This window comes from Suricata suricatta, chromosome 1 (assembly GCF_006229205.1).
Source record: "Suricata suricatta isolate VVHF042 chromosome 1, meerkat_22Aug2017_6uvM2_HiC, whole genome shotgun sequence".
NCBI lineage: Eukaryota > Metazoa > Chordata > Mammalia > Carnivora > Herpestidae > Suricata > Suricata suricatta.
The window spans coordinates 138,087,388-138,110,833 of NC_043700.1; the positions used below are offsets into that span (position 1 = coordinate 138,087,388).

Consider the following 23,446-nt stretch of genomic DNA (forward strand, 5'->3'; position numbering starts at 1 on the left):
ATAGTTTTGTATGCAGAATTCATCATACTATTTTTTTGTTTATTTATTTACTTTTGAGAAAGAGTGTGTGCACACTTGTGTGAGAGGGGCAGAGAATCCCAAGCAGGCTCCATGCTGTCAGCACAGAGCCCTGTGCAGGGAGTGATCCCATGAAACTCGAGTTCATGACCTGAGCCAAAGTCAAGAGTCAGATGCTTAACTGACTGAACCCCCAGGTGCACCACAGATCTCATCTTATTCTTAAGTATAGGATATGAGGGATTTTACTTCTGATTCAATGTTATTAAAAGAAAGACTATACAAGCCATTATAATTAAAAAGGTAATATATACCATTTCCTTCTTAGCAAAAATACTAAAGAATCTCAAGTTTGTAATTGTTAATAATAGTGAAAGAAACTAAGTCAGAAATAACTTCCTGGTCAAATTATTTTAGACAATTTGAATACTTATTTGTGATGTATGTGTATACCATAGTATTCTCAAGAATGGAATTATTTATATAATCACTGTCCTCTCTCTCTCTGATAAATTTTGGTTAATCTGATTCCATTTTCTTTCTGCTCTATGTTATTTCCATTTCCCACATTGCCTAGCACAGTGCTCTAAACAAGAAATGAATTCATATTGGAGGGGCAGTCTACCTGTTTTCAGGCTCAGATATTTCCCAGTGAAAGGATTCAATAGTAGTATTGCTTCCTATTCCCTATTAATTCTCTACGTGGGGGCGCCTGGGTGGCTCAGTCGGTTAGGGCTCCGGCTTCGGCTCAGGTCAGATCTCACGGTCGTGGGTTCGAGCCCCGCGTCAGGCTCTGTGCTGACAGCTGGCTCAGAGCCTGGAGCCTGCTTCCAGTTCTGTGTCCTTCTCTCTCTGCCCCTCCCCCTCTCATGCTCTGTCTCTCTCTGTATCAAAAATAAATAAAAAACATAAAAAAAAAAATTCTGTACGTGGTTAGCCCATAAAGGGCAGTGTGATTTATTTTTATTGGTTTTTAGTCATTTTTTAAGGAAGACTTAAAATGTAGAACAATTTTGTTTTACTTTCTTAAAATAGTAATTACATTAGGAGTAATACATACATTTATCCTTATCTTCTACCAAATATTCATAGATGAAATTATCCTTATCTTCTACTAAAATATTCATGGATGAAATTATGTCATGTTTTTCTGGGATTTGCTTTAGAATAAGTCAAGAGGAGAGAATTGATAATGGGCTTATGTGAAATGAGATGGTCTGTTTATAATCGTTGAAGCTGGGTGATAGGTATAGGGATATTCATTATGCTATTTTCTTTATTCTCTCTGATTTTGAAATTTACCATAATTTAAGAAACAGCAGTCTTCTAACATGATTTCCCATATCTTGTCTGTTTTAGGAGCGAATGTGAATAGAACCACAGCTAATAACGACCATACTGTACTATCCCTGGCTTGTGCAGGAGGTCATCTGGCAGTGGTGGAACTACTTTTGGCTCATGGGGCAGATCCTACTCATCGTTTAAAAGTATGTAACTCAAATGTTTTGGGTAGCATTGTGAGTGAATTCTTCATTCTTGAACATTACAAAATTCTATCTACCAGTTCCATTTATAATGGCATTTTAAGCATATTCATTTTCTTCTGTTTTATTAGAGGAAAGTGTTGTTTACTAAACCTAAGATTTGAATGTACTACGGCCTGTTGGCTTTATCATCCTTATTGGTTCTGTAAATTAACTTTTTTTTTCCCGCCTTCTATGTCCACTCTTAGGATGGCTCGACTATGTTGATAGAAGCAGCAAAAGGTGGCCATACAAGTGTTGTTTGCTATCTTTTGGACTATCCTAACAATTTGCTTTCAGCTCCTCCACCAGATGTCACTCAGTTGACCCCCCCATCCCACGATTTAAATAGGGTAAGATTCAAAATGAAAGCATTTTATGTTATATCTTCATTATCCTCCTTTGGCTCATAGTGTCAGTTTAAACAGATTTGACTCTGCTTTGTTATAATATGTAGTTCTCTTTATAGGTATGTAGTTGAAATAGTTAATGATATAATCTGGTTTAATATTCAGATTGTAGATTGATATGATTTTGCTTTGCATTCTTACTATGGCAAGAATAACCATTTGAATTCAAAGTATGTTAAATGTTCAGGAAAATAGTTTGGTACCAACATATTTTAAGTTAATATGTCAGTGTCTGATATTACTACCATATTACAAATATTTTGAAGAAGTCATTGTAACTTATTCTTAACTTAAAGCATGCTATTTCATGGAGTGTGTAGGAAAAGCAGAGATATGATCTGTTTCCTTTGTCTTAGGCTCCTCGTGTACCAGTTCAAGCACTGCCCATGGTTGTCCCACCTCAGGAGCCTGACAAACCACCTGCCAATGTTGCCACTACTCTTCCCATTAGGAATAAAGGTCAGTTATACTTTTGAAGATTGTTTTGTACATGTTATCCAGGTAAAAATGATAAGATTACCAAAAAAACGCTAGCCATTTATAATTATTTTCCCACAAGGAGTGATTTTATGAAGTTGACATAATTAAAATTTTTTTTACTAGTGAAAAAGGCATGTTACTGTGAGAGAAGATAGTTAAAAGCACTGATTTATGCTAGAATTATCAGCATTAGCAGGAGAGATTCAGATGCTCATCTCTGATGCAGTTCTGATAATCCACGATTTCTCGTAATAACTGGTCATTTCTATTCGTGTTAAAATGTTAGGCTGGGTATAGTTGGGTGACATTTTTGTAAATTACTTAAACTTCTGTAGTGATGTAAGGCATAAAATTAACACGTTAAATCAAAGTTAAATTATATTTTAGAGTAAGTGGTTTAATATAGATTTTATATCTGGGCTACCTTTCTCAATCAGTAATTGAAAGTTACTTCAGATACGCTTGTTTGTTTCTCTAGAGCTCTGAGGTCCATATTTGAATTGTGGATGTTAAACCATGCATGTTTTAAGTCATGTCCCAAAACATTACAGCTACCAGTTTGAATCAGTTTTTCTTTTTAAAAAGTTTCACCTGAAGAACCTGTGCGGTTTTAATTTTTTGGTTTTTGGCTACATATATTATTTTACCAACAAGGATACTAAGTATTTCCACCAGCTCTTTACAACTACTATCAATCTTGAGCCTTGGCTGCCACCTTTTTCAGTTGGCGTAGCAAACAACTAATTGCTGTACCCATAGCCAGATCTGTTTACTCACCTGGCTGTCAGAAGATACAGTGGATGGCGTAGTCCAGCATCTTTTCTTCCAGGGAAACTGAATCCCAGTTCTCTACTGGCCAGGTAGCTGTGTGAATATGTGAATTTATATCTTGCCTTTATCAGTCTTGAAGATGGTAGGCCCCCAACAAAGACAAATTTTAGTTGGATTTAAATTTCCTGGTACTTCTCAGTAGTTTGGGTACTCTGTGTATGTATGTGTGTGTGTTTAAAAGGCTATCAAATGTGGAAAATCCTTGACTTAGAGGTCTAAGTTTTCCCTACAGCTTAGTAATCTAGCATTATTTTTCTCTTCTTATGATAGTTTTTACATCTCTATTACCAGATGAAGTATGTACACATAGCCTTAGATTTAACTTTAATTGCACCACTTAGATCTCACAGACCTGCATCCCTCTATTGTCTGATTTTAGCCGTGTGATATTTTAAAAATTAATTTCCCAAAGATTTCTCTATGCACATAAAATACATACATTTTATATTTATGACAAAGAAGGTGGATTTGGTTTTAAACTTCTTAACAGTGCATTTTCACCTTCTGTGGATATGATAACTTGGTGCATAACTGTTGGCACTAAACCTCCCAACAGTAACTCTGTAATGAGGATGCCATTCATGTGCACTTCTGAGGGGGTTTCTTTTTCACACAGCTGCTTCTAAACAAAAGTCCAGCAGCCATTTGCCAGCAAACAGCCAGGATGTACAGGGTTACATCACCAATCAGTCTCCAGAGAGCATTGTAGAAGAGGCTCAGGGAAAGTTAACAGAACTGGAACAGAGGATAAAAGAAGCCATAGAAAAGAATGCACAGCTGCAGTCCTTGGAACTGGCTCACGCTGACCAACTTACCAAGGAGAAGATCGAGGAGCTGAACAAAACAAGGGAGGAACAAATTCAGAAGAAACAAAAGATTTTGGAGGAGCTACAGAAAGTAGAACGAGAATTACAACTGAAAACTCAGCAGCAGCTAAAAAAGCAGTATCTAGAGGTTAAAGCTCAAAGAATTCAACTTCAGCAGCAGCAGCAACAGTCTTGCCAACATCTGGGACTACTAACTCCTGTTGGGGTTGGAGAACAGCTTTCCGAGGGAGACTATGCACGGTTACAGCAAGTGGATCCCGTTTTGCTTAAAGATGAACCCCAGCAGACTGCTGCTCAGATGGGTTTTGCACCAATCCAGCCTCTGGCCATGCCTCAAGCTTTGCCTCTGGCGGCAGGTCCCTTGCCTCCAGGGTCCATCGCAAATCTTACAGAACTGCAAGGAGTGATAGTTGGACAGCCAGTACTGGGCCAAGCACAGTTGGCAGGGCTGGGGCAAGGAATTCTGACAGAAACACAACAAGGGTTAATGGTAGCCAGCCCTGCTCAGACCCTCAATGACACGCTGGATGACATCATGGCAGGTGGGTTTATATTGTTATGAGCAGGTATCAAATATGATTTGCTTAAGGCGAGTAAGAGTGTGCCAGAATTTTTTGCCGTTACCCAACTTGAGAACTATTTTTGGACTCTTGACCCATGTATATCCTTAGAAGTATTAGTTCAATCTCAGAAATTCTCAGACGGATACAGGTCGAATTAAAGATTAGCTCATGCAATACAAGTGACTGAAACTTTTTGGCTTAGCTGGGTAAGCTGGGGATCTAGGTGTTTTCAGTAGTGGGGTTGATGTTTGAGTTTTTGTTTTTGATTTTGTTTTTTCTCTTTAAGTTCAGAATACTAAGATTGAATTTTGGCTTTTGTGGTTCTGTATTTACACCAGTAAACTGGGAAACTAATAAAAGTTGAAGTGCAAAACTATTAGGACACATCAGGAAGTTTATTTGTGAACAGAAATACTTTATATCCTAATGGATCAGACTTCAAACCTGATGGATATTTAAAAAAAATTTTTTTTAAACATCTTTACAATGATAATGAAGTACCAAACCAAATAGGGTTTGATTGTATGTCAGTAATTTTATCCCCTGTGAATGTTACTGTGCAGTCTCTAATTGTATTATGGGAAGGTATGGTCCCCTGACCGTATCATAAATGATACATCTTTCAGTGTGGAGCCAGAGAAATTATATTCCGTTATAATTAGTTTCATTGCAAGAAGAAATACTTTAGAAGGTTGATTTAGTGACTTTAGTTTTTGGTATTTACTTTTTGTGAGTCTGTAACAAAGTAGTAGAATGAGATTCTATAGGATTATCAGCCACAAGAATGCTGTACTGCAAAGGATAATTTTCTTCGTTTAAGGAAGAGATAAAAAGAAAATTTGACAAGGAAGGAAAAGGAGAAAAACAAAGGCAGCAGATAGTGGAAATTTGATAGTGTTTATCTGTTCTCTTCCCCTTTTTTTATTCTTTGATCTACACTTAAAATATATATGATTGAGTTTTTCTACTTTTGAAATTGTTTTGGCAGCATTATATAGTATGATGAGATTATATGTAATCTGTTCTTCATCTTTTAAAAGAATAAAAGAAAGTTAAATTGTATAGTGTTGAGATATTTAGCTAACATTCAGAAACTAAGACACCAGCTAATGAGAGAAGATTTTATTCTTACAAATTGCTCTAAAGTTTCCCAGTTCTCTTTTGGTATCATCCCAGCAATAACATGTGGAATGAAGTTCTCTGCTAATCTTTGAGGGTGCAATAGCCACCTTGGAAAAAATGCTATTAATCATTAGTAAGAACTGTAAAGATTCTTATGGTGATAAAAAAAATTTTTTTTATAGATTGGAAAATTACTATTAGTTACCATTAGCTTGTTATAATAATTGGGAATATAATGAAGGAAATCTTAGTATCTTATGAAAATTGTTTGTATAATTTTTCTATAGATTTGAAAATTACTATTAATTACCATTAGCTGGTAATAATAATTGGGAATACAATTAAAGAAACAATGGTATTTTATGAAAATTGGAGCACTGTAGCCAAAAGTCCCAAATTTGGTATTACTTACCTGGCCATTAATCTATGTCATAATGGTCTTCTTTCTACTATGTTGGTTGAACTGCCAAAAAAATGTATCAAGTTAAGTGTTATTTATTCAATTAAATGAAGAATGGACATTCCTACCAGGAACATTTAAAAGAATTTTTGATATGCTATCGGAATTTACATGATGTTCTTGGGCACAGTTGTCAATCTTGATTTGCCAGTTGTACAGTTTTTATGCTGATCAGAATTATCAGAGGTTTGTAAAGTAGTTTTTCTGTTAATTGGTTTACCAAACAAAAGCAATTAAATTCTGCCTTTGTGTTCCAGGTGTCTTCACATAATAAAATTTCAAAAGCAGTTAACATTTTAGGAAATAGGACAGATACTTCCCACTATAAAAATACTTTACCTCTTTATTATGTCCATTTATAAGGAGAGAGGAGAGATGATCAGAAGGAAGAAACAGGATTGAAAACATCCAACCACCTAACCTGCCTGCAGTCAGTCCATCCCTGTCATCATGCATTTGCACGTGCATAAACATACACAGATACTAATGCACTCATTTTATACCACTTTTCTTTAGACAACTTCTATGGTAGTATTTGTTCTTTCAGTTGACTAATGGTCACTTTCCATTTCTTTCTTCAGGTTTCTTAATATTTTATAACCTCATTAGTCTTCCTTCCCCACTTCAGCATAACCTGTTCTTTATTATTTAAAGAACCTAAATAAACCTGTTCTTTATTCCCATTTATTAGACTGACTCCTCTTGTAAAATTCAGTCTCTTTTCTCTCTAGTACTTGGCTGGCCCAAATCTTCTGTCTTCCCTGTTCTCCATATTTGTCAAAGCAAAGTCAGTTCCCTGTTTAACCAGTCTTAACACCTTCTCTTTCACGTTCTTTTTTTCCTTACCTAATGTTAAAACTTTTCTAGAGCATTTGATTCTCCTCTAAAATCAAACTCTAAAATGAAGTACCACATGCAAACATCTGTACCAGAGTTCTTTCAGGTACCTGCATATTTACAAGTTGTTACTTTTAACTGTAGGGAATGAATGAATGACAGGCAGGTATTTATTTCTAATAAACCAATTTCAGAAGTATCCCAAATGAAATGAAATGAGGGAATCGTTTTTTCCTATCACCTTTTAGATGAGGTGATAGAACAATTTAACCCAAAATAAGAAAAGGTAATTTTAGTGTGTTCATTAAAAGAACTTACTCTAATTAAAATGTAAATAACAAAATAGTTATCTAACAGTAAAGCTTAGACTTTTTTAGTATTGTGAAATAAAAATCAGTTCTTTGGACAGAATGGCGTTCATTCTGTTTAAGCTGATTTTTTTATTTAGCATTTTGTATTTGTGAAAATCATTCCAATCAGAGGAGATTATGGAATCTATTTTAAGAGCCATAGATGTTATACAGTTTTGAGATTTTATATCTAGAATATGTACATTTAAGTTAACTTGATTTTTTTCTTAACATAAAAAACTACCAATATTGAATAACAATACCAAGGTCACTAGATGATCAATTCAATATATTAGTATATGCCCTTTTCTATTTATCTGGATCCCTAAGGTTTCAAACAGTGTTTTGTTTTGTTTTGGTTTTGGTTTGTTTTGTTTCCTTATTTGTTTTTTCTTTAGCTTTTAAGCTAAAAATGTATAATTATAGAATGTGTGTTGCTATAATGTATAGTGTATGTTTGTGCCTGAACTAAGGATTTCATGTAAAATAGATTTCTTAATTGACAATCATGTTTATAATTGTTATAATAAGGTCAATTTCAGTTTTATTCTTGGCAGGATCATATAACCTCTTTTGCCTGGTTTCAGATCCAGTTGTGAATCATGATTGTTTTCTGTCTAATGTAGTTGATAAGTATGTTGGTAACAAACATCCACACTCCTGTTGACCATTCAAAAATTTATGCCCACACTTCAGTGCTATAGCATTTTTAATAGAGGGGGAAAGGATTGATGTTCATGGATAAGCTCCAGAAGTGAATCTATGAGGGAATATAAATACCCTCAACTGCTACCACCTTTGGAGTCCTCCCACCTCGAGTACTGACCTAATTAGCCCCTTCTTAATTTGCATATTTTGGTGAAAATAATATGGAAAAATTATACTTAGAACTAACAATAATCTATATTTAAAGGATGATTGTGTGCATACATTTATTTCTACCTTAATCTTTATAATTTTGTCCCTGTCAGTGTGATTGCTGGATTCATTGGTGGGCATTTTAACCCCCTCAGAATAATTCTACATGTGGGGAACTATATTTCTGTGTGAGGATCAAATTTTTATATTTTACTGTATGGTCCTACTGAGGGTAACTGTTCAGATATTACCACCCCCCCAGTCTGCAGTTAGTAAAAGAGTAGGAAGTGTTTTAAATGATTCAATAGTGAGAGTCTCCCCAGTAATAGATACTACTTTCATTGGTATACAAGGTGTGACATTGTAGGTTAAAACTCATACTTTACTCCGTCTGAACTTGACTGTTTTACCTTTTATTCATTTTCTCAATAAGGAGCTATAATGGGCAACTATCCATTCAATTTTAATTCATAAAATACTTGTTTTCATGGTTATTTTGAATTGAGGTTTTATGATTACATACTGTAAGGGGGAATTTGGTTTTCACATGGATTATTATTTAGAAAATGGGTTATTCTCAATATACTTTTTATTTTTAGACTGTTGTCCAAAGTCAGAAATAACCAGAAAAATGAGTTGTTAGTGCTGTGACAGTCTACCTATAGACATTTTGTTTTAAGAAGTCTTTAAATATTTTCTATTAATTATTTCTTACTCTTACCTAACACTGTTTCATCCTTATTAAGTGCAGTTATTTTGTTCAACAGCAGTCAGTGGAAGAGCATCTGCAATGTCAAACACTCCTACCCACAGTATTGCTGCTTCCATTTCCCAACCTCAGACTCCAACTCCAAGTCCTATCATCTCTCCTTCAGCCATGCTTCCTATCTACCCTGCCATTGATATTGACGCACAGGTAAGCTCTGAATTCATGATGGGTGGTTTTTGACTAGAATTATATCATCAGTTAAAACATTAATCATCTTAGACTTAAGTCATCTTAGACTGCTTTGTCTCTAGGCAGAGACCTGAGCCACAGTTAAGAAAGAGAATCCACATTAAAAAAAATAAAATACCAAATACAGATTATTACTGATAATTATGTAACTAACAGTCTGGTTTTCAAGGTCATCAGGTAACTTTTTTTTTTAACTTTAGAAGAGGATGTTGAAAGAAATAACTTATTTAAGATTAATGTGTATTTTCTTCTAATCTTAAATTAGAAGCTATGCTTGACATATAAATGGATGGATGACATATAAAAGATTCTTACATTTATGTATCATGTATACTTAATTGCATTTATATTGTCTTTGAAAGTTCTTATCTTGTCGATTAAAACATGTAGTGACTCTGTTTGTGTCTTAGCACTAAGCCAAAACAAAAAAACAAATTAAAAAATTAGTTTACCATGTAATCTCAGATCAGAGTGAAGTTGGAGAGGGGAGAATAGCTTGTGTTTTGTCCTGGAAAAATGCTTAAGATAAGGCCAAGCTTATAAGACTGCTGAACAGGGTTAAGGGTGTATGGCCTTATTCAATACTGAGAAATGTTTGGTTTATTTCATTTTGTATTTTGATTTTTACCTGGGGTAGGAGGCACCAGGCTAGCTCAGCCGGTGAAGCACATAACTCTTACTTAATCTCAGGGTTGTGAGTTCAAGCCCCACTTGGACATGGAGCCTACTTAAAATAAAAATTAAAAAAATGTTTCATTCAAAAAAAATTTTTTTAATATATCTGGCGTGGGGAAGGGGTGACATGAGTGAGGGTGGCAGTATACATATCAAAACCTTTTATTTTATTAATCATCAGTTCTTGGTAATCCTGAATTTCCATAAGTGCGTGTGTTTATTAGTTTTAAGGCCCTGTACTTTCAGTCTATTGAAAATAAAGCTTTTGGGGCTTCAGGGTGGCTTAGTCGGTTGAGCATCCAACTCTTGATTTCGGCTCAGGTCATGATCTCATGGTTAGTGAGTTGGAGCCATGCTTTGGGCTCCAAGCTGGCAGTACAGAGCCTGCTTGGGATTCCTGCTCTCTTGCTCTCTCTGTCTCTCTCTCAAAATAAATAAATAAATTTTTTAAAAAAGTTTAAGAAAATAAAGCTTCTTTTTTATTAAAATGTTTCTTGGTAATACTGTGAAAAGGAATTTCACTTCTATCTTTACTTGCTTTCCAGATGTTAGGTGTGCTTTTTTTTTTTTTTTTTCAAGCACTTAAAATTGTCAGGGCTATTTTAAGGAACGGTCTGATTTTCAGACCACATACATGAAGTAACTGCTTTTAAATATCCATTTCCCTGATGTAGGAACCAAGAGAGATTAAACATATTGCTGAAGATCAGTTCGTGATAGGGTTGAGAGTCAAATTTATGTGAGGTTGACTTCAAAAACACCCTCCGTAACTACCACACTCTATCGTATGTTTATTTTCTGAAACAAAAAAAATTATGAAGTATTCATTTAATGAACCACATGATTTATATTTAGTAATACATAGCAATATAGAATTGGGTTGAACTTGATGTTGAATTTGCATTATTTTCTTCCAGTCTTTTTTTCCGTGGAGGCTGTTATGTTGTAACCTGTGGCTGTTATATTTTAGCCAGAGATATAATTATAAGTTTTTATGGAATCAAGACTGTATCCCATTAACAAAACTAAAAGCTTCACCAAAATATAAAAGGATTTTTGAAAAATGCTTTTGATTAAAATAGCCATAGAAAAAATTCCTCCAAGTATGATCATGATTTTATTAAGTTTGAAATTGTTACAGTGGTAGTGAAATTTTATCTGACAATACTACTCAGCCAGCTACTGCTCTATTATAAATTAATTTCTGAGGAGTTTCATATAAATATTTTTAAAAGTTTTTTAAATTAAAAAAACTTTGTATTTTAAGTATGGTTGACATGCTTATGTAAAAGATTTGACTGTGTTCTCCTTAAATATCTGGTGTCTATATTCAGGTTTTTCAGTTGGGTTAGTAGTTAACACTACTTGTCATCGAGTTTACAAAGTTCCTGCTCAAGAGATACTGGACTTAGAGATACTGACTGTTTGTCCAATAGCTAATTTATGGTGGATCCTTCTTTCAATCTAGTAATCTAGCTCTAGAATCTGTGCTCTTATCTGTTGCATTATGCTACCTGCTTTTGAAGTTTTTATCTTAAATATGAACACTGATTTTAATTATATTCACCTGGTAACATAAATTATAGAAAATAGGCCCCCCACCCAGAAGGCATCTTTTCTTGGGCATAGGGCATATTTACATTAAATCTTAATTTAAAGAAAAACAAAAGAAATGTTTTTTTTTCAGCGTATATGTCTCCTTGTAAGAATGCTAACAATTCTTAAAATAGTCCTTCTTTAAGCTCATTTAATTGATCATTATATGCAGAAACTAATATTTTTTATGAGGATGAACCGGAATCATGTTTAGTTTTTGAACTTGAAGAATGCTGACGATGAGAGTTTGCACTCTTTAAGGTTCCTCAAATCTTACACTGTGTAACTAGAAATTGCCTTTGGTGTGTAAGTATGTGCCATAGGCTCTCTACCTCTCACATGATGGTTTCACTGAATCAAGTTTGTCCGGATATATTTGTTTTGTTTTGTTTTGTTTTATTTTGTTTCAAATAAAGTTCTGTATCCAATGTGTGGCTTGAACTCATGACCCCAAGATCAGGAGTTTCATGCTCTAGTGATTAAGCCAACCATGTGCCCCTTTCTTGGATATTTTTAATATATTTATATTAAATTACATATATAATAACATATCTAATATATTTTAATACCATGTGCTGTGCTGTTACCAATATTTATTTTAGGAAACATCAATAAATGATAGGTTGAAGGAATTATTTGAGACTTTTACTGTATCTTTTAATATGATACAGTACTCTCATCTTTATTTTGCTAGAATGGCATAACAAAACTTGTATCTGGGTACTCTTAGATACAGAAATTACTAAATCATGTAGAGACTTTTAAGAACTATTGGTTTTATATAAAACAGTACATCTGGTTGAAGGTTATAGAGTTGAATACTGTTAAATTAAATATTTTCTGTATTTATTATGTGAAATTTTTATTAATCCTAACAGCCACTAAAAGTGTAAAAATACCAGTTGTTCTCTTCATGGGTCGTAAAACTTGTGTTCTGGTCCCCCTCCATTTTTCTTACTGAATGTTTTTCAAATATTTCTGAACTGCTAGTCATTTTTATTCACAAACTTCTAAAGGCTTTCCTTGAACTTGGAATAACAAATTCTCACTTCAAAATGAAAAAAATAAATACTGTCTTATGCAATTTTTAATAAATAACATAAATCCATGATTGTCTTTTAAAGAGGGTAGACATTAAATTTAATTTATATTTTACAACTAAAATTATTAAGTATATAAAATTATGTTTTGCTTTTAATGGATAAATAGCATTTGGATATTTTTCTCTTTTTTGTTGGTTTTGCAGTACAGAGAACAATTTCATCACAGTGATTTAGTGAGAAAAATTAAAGAGACCAGGAAAAATGTGTTAGTAATGATAGGCTATTAAAGCATTCTTCTTTAAAATGCATGCATTCTACTTGTTTATGTGAAGTTTTAAGCAGGATATTTATATTTTGCTGATATTGTCATTATTCCCTGAGTATTCTCATTCTCCCTAAATGCTATCCATTTTTTTTTGTCTTTTTTAAAAAAAATTTATGTGCAACCTCTGACATGTTTAGAGAATGAGATATTTGGGATTATGAAGGTTATGGAAGTCTAAAAAAGTTTAGCCCTTCAAGTCCTTATAATTTTCAAAGTAATTCAATTACCTAGTATAATTAATAGATATACTTCTTTTTTATTTTGTTTTGTTTTGCTTTTGTTTTTTTTTCTGATAGTTCAGGTATATTTTTCACTTGCATTCCAGCTCATTAAAGGTTGCTTTTTTCATTAATATGCTTCTGTCTTATGAGTCCTTCTTACTTTTCATTCCTACATCATTGAATAGTCATGTTGATAACTTACAGACTATTTTTACATTGAATCTAATTTTAGCATTTTTATAAGAATAGAGTCATCATAACAACATCTGTTACATACAAAATTGTATATTTTATGATATCATGGGCTTAAAGGAAATTTTCTTTAGAATGTAGACCTGCATGAGCTTTTAACAAAGCTCTGGGCATCTCTCTCCCTTCCATGTTTCTCTGAGATACAGACACACGACAATGTCTGTGACTTCTTAACCAGTATAACGTGACTTTAGTGATACATTGCCTTTCAAAAAGTCATCAACCTATGTTGTTATCATTATTTCCTTGATTAGTAATCTTGAAAACACCTATTTTTTTTTTCTGTACCTTACCAGTCATTGTTAATTTTAACCCAGACTTTTGCTTCAGTTAATTTGTTTCTTGATGTATTGCAAATCAGTATAGTGTTTCTTACCATTTAGGGATTGTGTAGGTGTGTATTAGGAAGGTGGAAACCTCCCTTCAGACTCTTTAAACTCTTTCATTATTATCTTCAGAAGCTTATCATAAGATATTAATGAAGTTGCCTGCTCTTAAGTTCCCTAAGGAATTGGACAAGCCCTCTTTTCTTAGCTTTAAATATTTTTTCCTTTAGCTCTCATAATACCTTGTTTATATTCTCTCATAGTTTGAACTTAAATTTGCCCTTTGCTGTAATCACTAAGCTCCTAGTGAGCAGGGACTGTATTTATTTCTCTTTGTCAAGCCTGAAGTACCTAACAGAGTACTTTGAACATAAAAGGCGCTTAATAAATGTCAGTTGCGCTGATGTTTTATAGTGTGGAAAAAGCCCAATATTTTACTAATCCACTAAAACTTCCCATACTGATCTTTTTCAAATTTTGTTTCTTCATTCTCTATTTAAAATTGTCACTGCTTTCTTAAATTACTCTTTTAACCCCCCCCCCGCCCCAGAAACTCTTAGAAACCTAATAACCTTCATAATGTGGACTCTTCCTGATAAAATTGACTCTTCTCATTGTCTGTACACTAACGTAGCACATAAGGCAGATAGACTTAACATTATATTGACCTCAGTTGGCCATGCCATAGGACCGCTTAAGATGGGGAAAGCAGGATTTTAATATCCAGGATCTCCTTGGTTTTTTAAGCCAATCCTTATCAGATATTAGCTTGTATGACCATTGGAAGGTTATTTCTCTGAGCCTTTGTCTCTTTTTTTCTGAAATCAAACATAATAATTCCTTCCTTATAAGCCTGAAATGAAAATCAAATACTATTACGCAGTCAGAGCTGTCACTCATTTAAGTATTCGTGTCCTTCTTCATTGTTGTAGTTGGTGCGTCTCTCCCTTGTGGCCATCCCTGATCTCTGCAGTCAGTAGCTCTGCTCTCTGCCAGCCTCTTCTGCAGAGCAGCTTTTGCGGTCTCCCTCTTCATCACTGACTAGTAGGCTTTTTCTTATTTCTTGACTCTATCAATTTTGCCTTTTGTCTCTTGTTATTCATTTTACTTTTTATAACGGAGTTTGGTTTTTAGAGTTATTGACCTGGGAGAAAATGCCTTTTCTTTTTGTACTTATTACATAAATATAATAAATATTATTTTAATATATAAACACAATACATATACATTTCATGTATGTAGCTTTTTTTTTTTAGTAATAGTCTTTGAATCTGTAACCCTGTATAGCTGTTGTCATTCATTTAACTTAACTATCATTTATTGTTTCCTAGGCAAAGTATTACTTAGTGATGCTAATCTAGAGTACTCTGTAGTACGTTCATCTCCAGTAGTCTGCCCCATGAATTCTAGCCATCCTGACCTCCAAACTGTGCCTTCTCACCTCAGGGAAATTGGCAGGCTGTGTTTGGGTATCCAGTCTGCACTGCAGCCTTGAAACTCTCTAGGCAATAAGTTGAGTTAATCATTTCTGTTCTCTGAGGTCACTGCCATGCACTGCCTTGTTTAAACACCATCATTTCAAATAGTTTTCCCTTTTTTGTTTTTGCTTTTGCTTTTTTATTTTTTGGTTCTTTGACATAGGAAAACAAATCTTGTCTATGCAGTCTATGTTACTCCATTAATGGCTAGAAGTAAAAGTGACCCCAACAGTGTTTAATTTAATCATGTAGTTGTAAATAGCATATGGTTGAAAATCATACTTTTTTTCCCTTCACGCCTGCTGTAAGAATTGCCCATAAAGTTCAATTGTTATTTTGTAGCCTTTACAAAATCACAAGTTAGCCACTGATGGAAAAAGAACAACTTAATATCCAAGTGTTTGATATAGTAGAATGGTACATCTGTATCTGTATTTGGTATAAGTATATATTATATAATTGATGCAATCATTTGAAAATTGTCTAATTAGCTAACCAAAAAATAATTTTTTAATAGACTGAAAGTAATCATGATACGGCGCTAACACTTGCCTGTGCTGGTGGTCATGAGGAACTGGTACAAACACTGCTAGAGAGAGGAGCTAGTATCGAGCACCGAGACAAGAAAGGTAGGGCTTACTTTTGTTAATTTTTTTTTTTTCTGGAATATTTGTATTCTGGGAAGAAATATTACTTCTAGTCCTATTGTTATAGTTAGATATAATTGAAAAACAGTATTGTTTTTTTGCTTACCATGTAGTGAGAAGTTCATTATTTTTCTCTAGGTTTTACTCCACTTATCTTGGCTGCTACAGCTGGTCATGTTGGTGTTGTGGAAATATTGCTGGACAATGGTGCAGACATTGAAGCCCAGTCAGAAAGAACCAAGGACACACCGCTATCTTTGGCTTGTTCTGGGGGAAGGCAGGAGGTAACATTTTCCCCAGTGTGATAATTAATTGTCCATCTGTTTAGGGAATATATGTTTTTACTTTTATGATTTGATGGTAATAATGGATTGACATCTGGATTTATCACAGTAACTGTCCTTTTGCTAGTAGATAATAATTTCAAGTATCAGTGTTAGCATAAGCTATTATGTCAGAAAAATCATGTTTTTAAGTCTGTTCATCTCAAAGGAAATGCCATAGGAATCTCTGTGTGTTGCATTCAGGCTAAAGGAATGATTAAGGGATTCCAAATCAACTTCGTAAACTCCTGATAAGCAGGGCCTATAGTCATCATCTTTTCCTGTCCTAGAGTACCTAGCATGAAAGGTATTTAAGCTCAGCTTCTGTTGCTGGCTGTGTATAAGATTAGTAGGGAATTAAGAATTCCGGTTTTAGTTGTTCTTTTCATCTTCCCCCACTCCTTCTCAAATCTGGAAGAAAGGGTCTCAGATAAGATTGTATGAACTTTCCATTTTTTTTAAAGGAAGGTAGAACAGCTCGTGTGACCAGGTATAGGCCCTAGGAGTTATAGCTTTACAACCCATGTGTGTCTTTTGGCATTTAGTGGTCAGCTGGGTAACCTAGTGTTTTAAATCTGTTTTTTAAATCCAGTTGTAAGGATTTTGATTAGCCAGTTGTACTGTCTCTATGGATTGACAACTTTGCAATAAGGTAGCTGTTGAATCTTAGATTTTAGGAAGTACCCTGGATCAACCAGGTCAGTTTCTTACTCGGTTTAAAAATCTTTTACTTTTATTTTTTGCATCCTATTATAGAGTTCTCCTTATTATCAAGCCTGAATTATGCCTTCCCTAAGTTTCCCCACTATTCTTAATTCTGTTCTTTGAATTAATCGAAAGAGGTTTATACTCTCTTGTATCTACAGATACTTGAGGCTGTATTTGCCAGTTACCTGTTTTCTATTTGAAGTGTGTCCTGTTCTTCTGATTGTTAGTTTGAGGATACCTTTTCCAAATCCTTCAACTTGCTCTTCTGTCCATTATGTCAGTAGACCTCCTGAAATACTGTATCTAAAATTACTCTGGCCAGTGAAGTGGTAGATTATTACCTCCTTATTTATGCAGAACCTAAACTGCCTGCTACCCTTTCCCTATCATAACACATCAGGTTCTATTGAACTCTAATCAGCTAACCCCACTAAAGTTTTAGTAAAAGATTTTTTAAGAAGTAGAATAATTCTTGTGCAGAAATAATGGGAAATCTAATGAAATGGTACATATTATAGAAAAATAGGAATTAGTGATCCTTTATCTTGTGGATTAAAAAGAATTAGAGCCTAGTGATAATATAGTCTTTTTTTTTTTTTTCATAAAATTTTTGTTTTGGGCAGTTTACAATTCTGAAATTTACAACTTTGTTTCTTTATATTTGGAGTAGATATAGGTATGTGGATTTTTGGATGCACTGTTTGCATAGGAGACAACAAAGAATGTGTCTATACTGTGCTGTTCCTTCTGGTTGATAATATGAATACATTTGTATTGTTTCCTTCCCTGTATTCCATAGTAGATGTGATTGGTATATTAAAAGGGGGATTTTAACCCAAATAATAGGAAGTAAATGGTGAATAAAATAAGATAATTTGATAAATTATCTCCACCGCATCAGAAAATGTAGAGGTCCCTATTAATCTCAAGTTGAAATAGTATGGCAGAAAATTTTATAATTAATAACAACATTAAATTGAAGAACTTAGTTGGGAATGTAAATTCTTCTGTTTTGGAATATGATGAAGGTAAAATTTTGATATTACTGAAATTTTCAATCATTGTGCAGCTTGAAATAATACTTGCTTTATATAGTAACAAATTTTTCAGTGTTGAATCAAAAAATTCAGTTGACTTCCTTTCAAAGCAATATTAAAGCCTATAGCATACTATAATCTTTGAGTATTTATTGCTTTCTGGGAATGGACCATTCCCTTTGAGAGATAGCTAAGGTCAGTTATCTTTGCATAATGGAATAAATAACTTTAGAAATTTGATTAGGGTTTTCTTTCTTCCTTAAGGGACTCTGAAATTTAGCCTAATACCATTTTTGGTCTTGTGTTTATAACCTTGTTATATAAGCTATTTACTGTTTCTGGCTCTAAAAGCAAAAAAGTGATGGACAGAAAGTCATAATCTAAAATTGGTCATAGCTTTTATTGCTGTGAGTGAAGTTTAAGCTTATATGTTAAGATAAAGCACTCTTCAACATTTATTTGTTATTTCCCAGTTAGTATTTTAGGATATTTTACTAAGTGCAAGCTAAGAGCTATGATCTTGGACAATCCTTAACTTTTCTTTTGCCTCATTTGTAAAATGAAGGTTAAAATACTAGCACTTGGGTCAAAGAGTTGTTTTGTGCATTAAATGGCATAATGGGCAAAAGATGCCAATAAGGACTTACATAAATGGTAAACATTTTTAACTATCAGGGAATGTAAAATTAAGACCCCAGTGGGTTACCACCACATACCCACCTAGAATGGCTAAATTTCTAAGACTGGAAATACCAATTTTGCCAAGGATGTGGAACAACCAGGACTCACTCACTTGGTGGTAATTTACTTATTTTTTAATAGTTTATTGTCAAATTGGTTTCCATATAACACCCAGTGCTCTTTCCCACAAGTGCCCTCCTCCATTACCACCACCTCTTACCCCCTCTTCCATCCTTGGTTTGTTTTCAGTATTCAGTAGTCTCTCAGGCTTTGCTGTTGGTGGTAGTTTAAATGGTACAACCACTGTAGGAAAAGGTCTGGCAATTTCTTATAAAACTGAACCTACACCCAGAAATTCTGCTGCTAGATGGAACCTATGAGGGATAAAAATGTATTTCTGCAAGAATGTTCATAGCAACTTTATTCAAATTTGCCAAAAATTACGGACAGCAAAGCTGTTCATCAGTAGAAGAATAGACAAATTATAGTGTATTCATATCATGGGTGAATACATGCATGCGATATACGCATATGATGCTCAAACATGGATTTCATCTTTATCAGGATTTAAGATAGATGACACTAGTCCGTAGGTGAGATTGACTGGGAAAGGGCCATGAATAAATAACAAGGATTTACATTAGTTTTGGGGCATCTAGATGGTTCAATCAGTTAAGTGTCCAACTCTTGATTTTGTCTCGTCATGATCTCATGTTTGTGAGATTGGGCCCCATGTGGAGTCTACTTAAGATACTCTCTCCCTTTTTCTGCCCCTCCCCTACTCATGCCCCTTCTCTCTCTAAAAAAAAAATTATGAGGGACACGTAGGTGGCTCAGTCTGTTGAGCATCTGACTTTGTCTCAAGTCATGAACTCAGAGTTTGTGAGTTCAAGCCATGCATTGGGCTTGCTGCTGTCTGTGCAGAGTCCACTTGGGATCCTCTGTCCCCCCCACTTTCTTTCCATCCCAGCTCACACCTTCTCTCTCAAAAATAAACATTTAAAAAAAGTATTAGAATTTAAAGAAATAGATTACATTAGTTTTATGCATTTGTCAGTACTCAGTGATTATACACTTAAGTTTTGTGCATTTGTTGTAAGTTACAAATTTAACTCCCCCCTCCAAATCTAAAACAAGCAATATTCTAGATAATGAAACACATGCTGATGTACTTAAGGTAAATTGCAGGTGTCTACAATTTATTTTGAAATGAAATGCATCAAAAAATGGACAGATGTAAGATGTAATTAAGTAAGTGTAGTAGAATATTAATGGTAGAATTTAGGTAGCAAGTATATGTAAGTTTCTTAAACTTTTCCATATGTTTAAAATTTTTCATAATAAAATGTTGGGATAAAATAAGTGTTAGTTTTACTCCAAGTTTTTAAACATTTAGTTATTGATTAAAAGTTTAAAAAAATATTCTAAAGACATTATAAATGAAAAAGTCTTACTCTGTTTTACCACTGTGTGATGAAATAACATAGAAATGATAATTTCTAAAATAGCATTTTGCAACAGCACACCGAGACCCAGCAGGTTTGAGATCCAGGGCTTTCATGAACATACTGTGCCATTTTAATAAATTCCAAAAGGGATTTTAATTGAAAAGCTGGCTTTCTGTTGGCTTATAAGAGCTCTTGCTATCATTCGAAGCTGATTTTCTGCAAAGGATTAAAAAAAAATGACTTTCCTCTTTTTTCTTATACAATATACCAGAAAAATAAATCATAAATACACACTTTGCAAATTGTTTTACCATAAGAAGAAAACACTCTTTTTCCTCTTCTCTTTTCAGGTGGTGGAGCTGTTGTTAGCTCGAGGGGCAAATAAAGAGCACAGGAATGTTTCTGATTACACACCTCTAAGCCTGGCTGCTTCTGGTGGCTATGTGAACATTATCAAAATATTACTAAATGCAGGAGCTGAGATTAATTCTAGGCAAGTTTTACTCTCTCTTTATAAGCCCCTTACAAGTGTTATGACAAAGCTATTTGTACAACACTTATATTTTTAATGCCATATTTAGAAAATGCCTTCCTTATGAATTTAGAATCCAAATTGTTAGCGTTTTATTTATTTAAAACTATTGATATAGAACTTGGAAAATCATCATTTACTCTGTTTCTTATGGTACTAAAAGCAAATGCAATTTTTATGCATTAGGATGGGAAAGTCCATCCTAATAATAATTTAATAGTCACTTTTCTCAGCCCAAGTCATCATGTTGGGTGAGTTACAGAAAGTAGTCTAGGTCTAGGTGGTAAAAGATTTCTAACAGAGTCTTGGTCGCATCTCATAGACTTACTGTAAGGACTGAGAAAAATTATTATTTTAAATAATCCTGCAAAATAGTCAGATCTTGAAATAGAATTCTATAAAATTCATCCAATTTTTCTGGGACATTTAAATTTTATATCTTTTCCTTTTGTTCTCCCCATACCTCCACCCCCAGAACTGGTAGCAAATTGGGCATTTCTCCTCTGATGTTAGCAGCTATGAATGGGCACACAGCTGCTGTTAAGCTCCTGTTAGACATGGGCTCTGACATAAATGCTCAAATAGAAACCAATCGGAACACTGCCCTTACCTTAGCCTGCTTCCAAGGAAGAACTGAAGTGGTTAGTCTTCTGCTTGATAGAAAAGCAAATGTGGAACACAGAGCTAAGGTAAGAAAAAATCTGAGATTTATTCATGGATTTATTTACTGCTTCGATATTTAAGGTGTACAGTAATATTACGTTAATTATAATTTTAGTATTTTCTAGCAACATATATCCTACATATATGTTTAATCAGAAATCATTCTGCGTATTCAGTCTAGCATTAATTCTTGAAAATACTTTTACAACAAGGCTTTGTAGGTAATAATGACATATTAGTGTTATCAGCTAGAAAATACGTCCTTTATTAAAGAGAAGAAATATTAGTGCCAGTAATATGCCAAGCGCTTGCATCTTAACACAAATTTTTTTCACAAATAAATTGACATTAGGTAGAATCATCTTTCAGTAGATCACACTGTAATTCAGGCTTGTAGTGTCATTGCTAAAATTTAGTTGTGAATCTTTGTAACAACTATATGATATTGCTCCCCAGGTGGTTCTTTAAACATTTTGGCTCTTTTCAGTCTCTTACGTGTTGTTTCTTATTTTTCAATAAACCCAGACTGGCCTCACACCACTAATGGAAGCTGCCTCTGGTGGATATGCAGAGGTGGGCCGAGTTCTTTTGGATAAAGGTGCTGATGTTAATGCCCCTCCAGTGCCCTCTTCGAGAGATACAGCTTTAACCATAGCAGCAGATAAAGGGCATTATAAATTCTGTGAGCTTCTCATTGGCAGGTATGATGTTACCATGCCCTTCATACATGACTATCATGGTGTTAGTAGTGATTACTATTCTCTCTGGGCAAATTGTACTATTAAAATATCCTATGTGATTACTTCTGTAAACTATAATTGCATGTTTTATTTTTTCCATCTACTTCTGTTATTTCCCCCCTATCTAGAGCTATGCTAAATTGTCTGATATATTTCAGAGCAGCCTAGAAATACTTCTCTTTCTTGAGTGTGTATATACTTTTAAAGTACTATAATAAGCTATTTGAACATCCAGCTGTTGTCATGAATATTCACATCTCCCACACAGTTTGAATTTTCCAAAGAGTTATCACTGGAAATCCTAAAAGTCTAGTAGCAATCTTAAGATTTGTTGCTTTTCTTGGTTTTTTTTTAATTGTTTATATTGTTTTTATTAGCAATTAGGCCCTTTAAGTGACAGTTATGGAATTGTTCAAGGTATCAGACAGGCTCCAGGGGAATTCCTGCTTTTAGTCACTTAGAAACTGCCTACCAGTCTTTCAAAGATGCTTGTTTGCTTAATTGGATTTCTTGCTTTAACAGTCTTAAAGATATTTGCATGGTGTCCTAAGCAGTAGTATTTAGTAGTGGCTGCTATCACTTGTTCTTCACCATGAGCCTTACCATGGTGCCCACTGAGTGCTAAATCTGCATGCTATTTTTAGATTCATTCTTTTCTGAAGCCATAAAAAAAAAAAAAAGAATACAAGTGCCTTGTAGGATACTGTTTATGTCTCTTGCATACTGTTGATTTAATGTATTGATTATGCTATTAACAAGATATACTTTATTTCCCACTAAATAAAATTTCACATTTTCTCAGGGTTGGAACCCGGAATTATGCAGTCATTAAAATAAGAAAAGCAATTATTAGTACATGATTGTTTTTTAATTTGAAGGCTTTTAAATTTGCTGGCTAGAAATTCTTTATAATTTTGAGAGAAAAATGTATTAAGTCCTTGAATATTATATATAATATTTCAGTTTTACAGAATATTTTTTGTAAGTTAATAGTTGATTTTTATTGTTATCTGTGTCATTCACTTAGGGGCGCTCACATTGATGTACGTAATAAGAAGGGGAACACTCCATTGTGGCTTGCGGCAAATGGCGGACACCTGGATGTAGTTCAGTTACTCGTACAAGCAGGTGCAGATGTGGATGCAGCAGACAACCGCAAGATAACTCCTCTGATGGCAGCATTTAGGAAGGTAGGGTCTTTCATCCTCATTTACCTGGATGTTCTTCAACTTTTCTGCATGTGTATAGTTTAGTGATTACTACAGACTCATTTTAGGATTTAATGGTAGTGATGAACGCAGTAAAATAATAAGCAAATAAACACTCTGATGGCAACATCGAAAGGTAGACACAGGTATCCCAGAAAAACCATTACTATTACCCATATTGATAAGTTAAGCTAAGTAAACTTTTCAAAAGTTGTTCTGAGTAGTATTTCCAAAATCTAGTTGCAATCTCAATCGTTCACACAAAAATGTAAATCCAATTAAAAGTAACTAATTACTTAGGGGTGA

General features: G+C 34.0%; 1 protein-coding gene across 2 annotated transcripts in view; it reads left to right on the forward strand.

The window, feature by feature from the left end:
* Positions 1-23,446, forward strand: part of ANKRD17 (ankyrin repeat domain 17) — a 131,548-nt gene that overhangs the window by 68,399 nt on the left and 39,703 nt on the right. For both annotated transcript variants that reach the window (XM_029945023.1, XM_029945032.1), the window contains exons 12-22: positions 1,378-1,505; positions 1,751-1,894; positions 2,308-2,410; positions 3,879-4,631; positions 9,047-9,195; positions 15,671-15,782; positions 15,939-16,084; positions 20,348-20,490; positions 21,005-21,218; positions 21,718-21,893; positions 22,960-23,122. In XM_029945023.1, the coding sequence (XP_029800883.1) occupies positions 1,378-1,505; positions 1,751-1,894; positions 2,308-2,410; positions 3,879-4,631; positions 9,047-9,195; positions 15,671-15,782; positions 15,939-16,084; positions 20,348-20,490; positions 21,005-21,218; positions 21,718-21,893; positions 22,960-23,122 (2,231 nt within the window). The remainder of the gene's footprint in view (positions 1-1,377; positions 1,506-1,750; positions 1,895-2,307; positions 2,411-3,878; positions 4,632-9,046; positions 9,196-15,670; positions 15,783-15,938; positions 16,085-20,347; positions 20,491-21,004; positions 21,219-21,717; positions 21,894-22,959; positions 23,123-23,446) is intronic.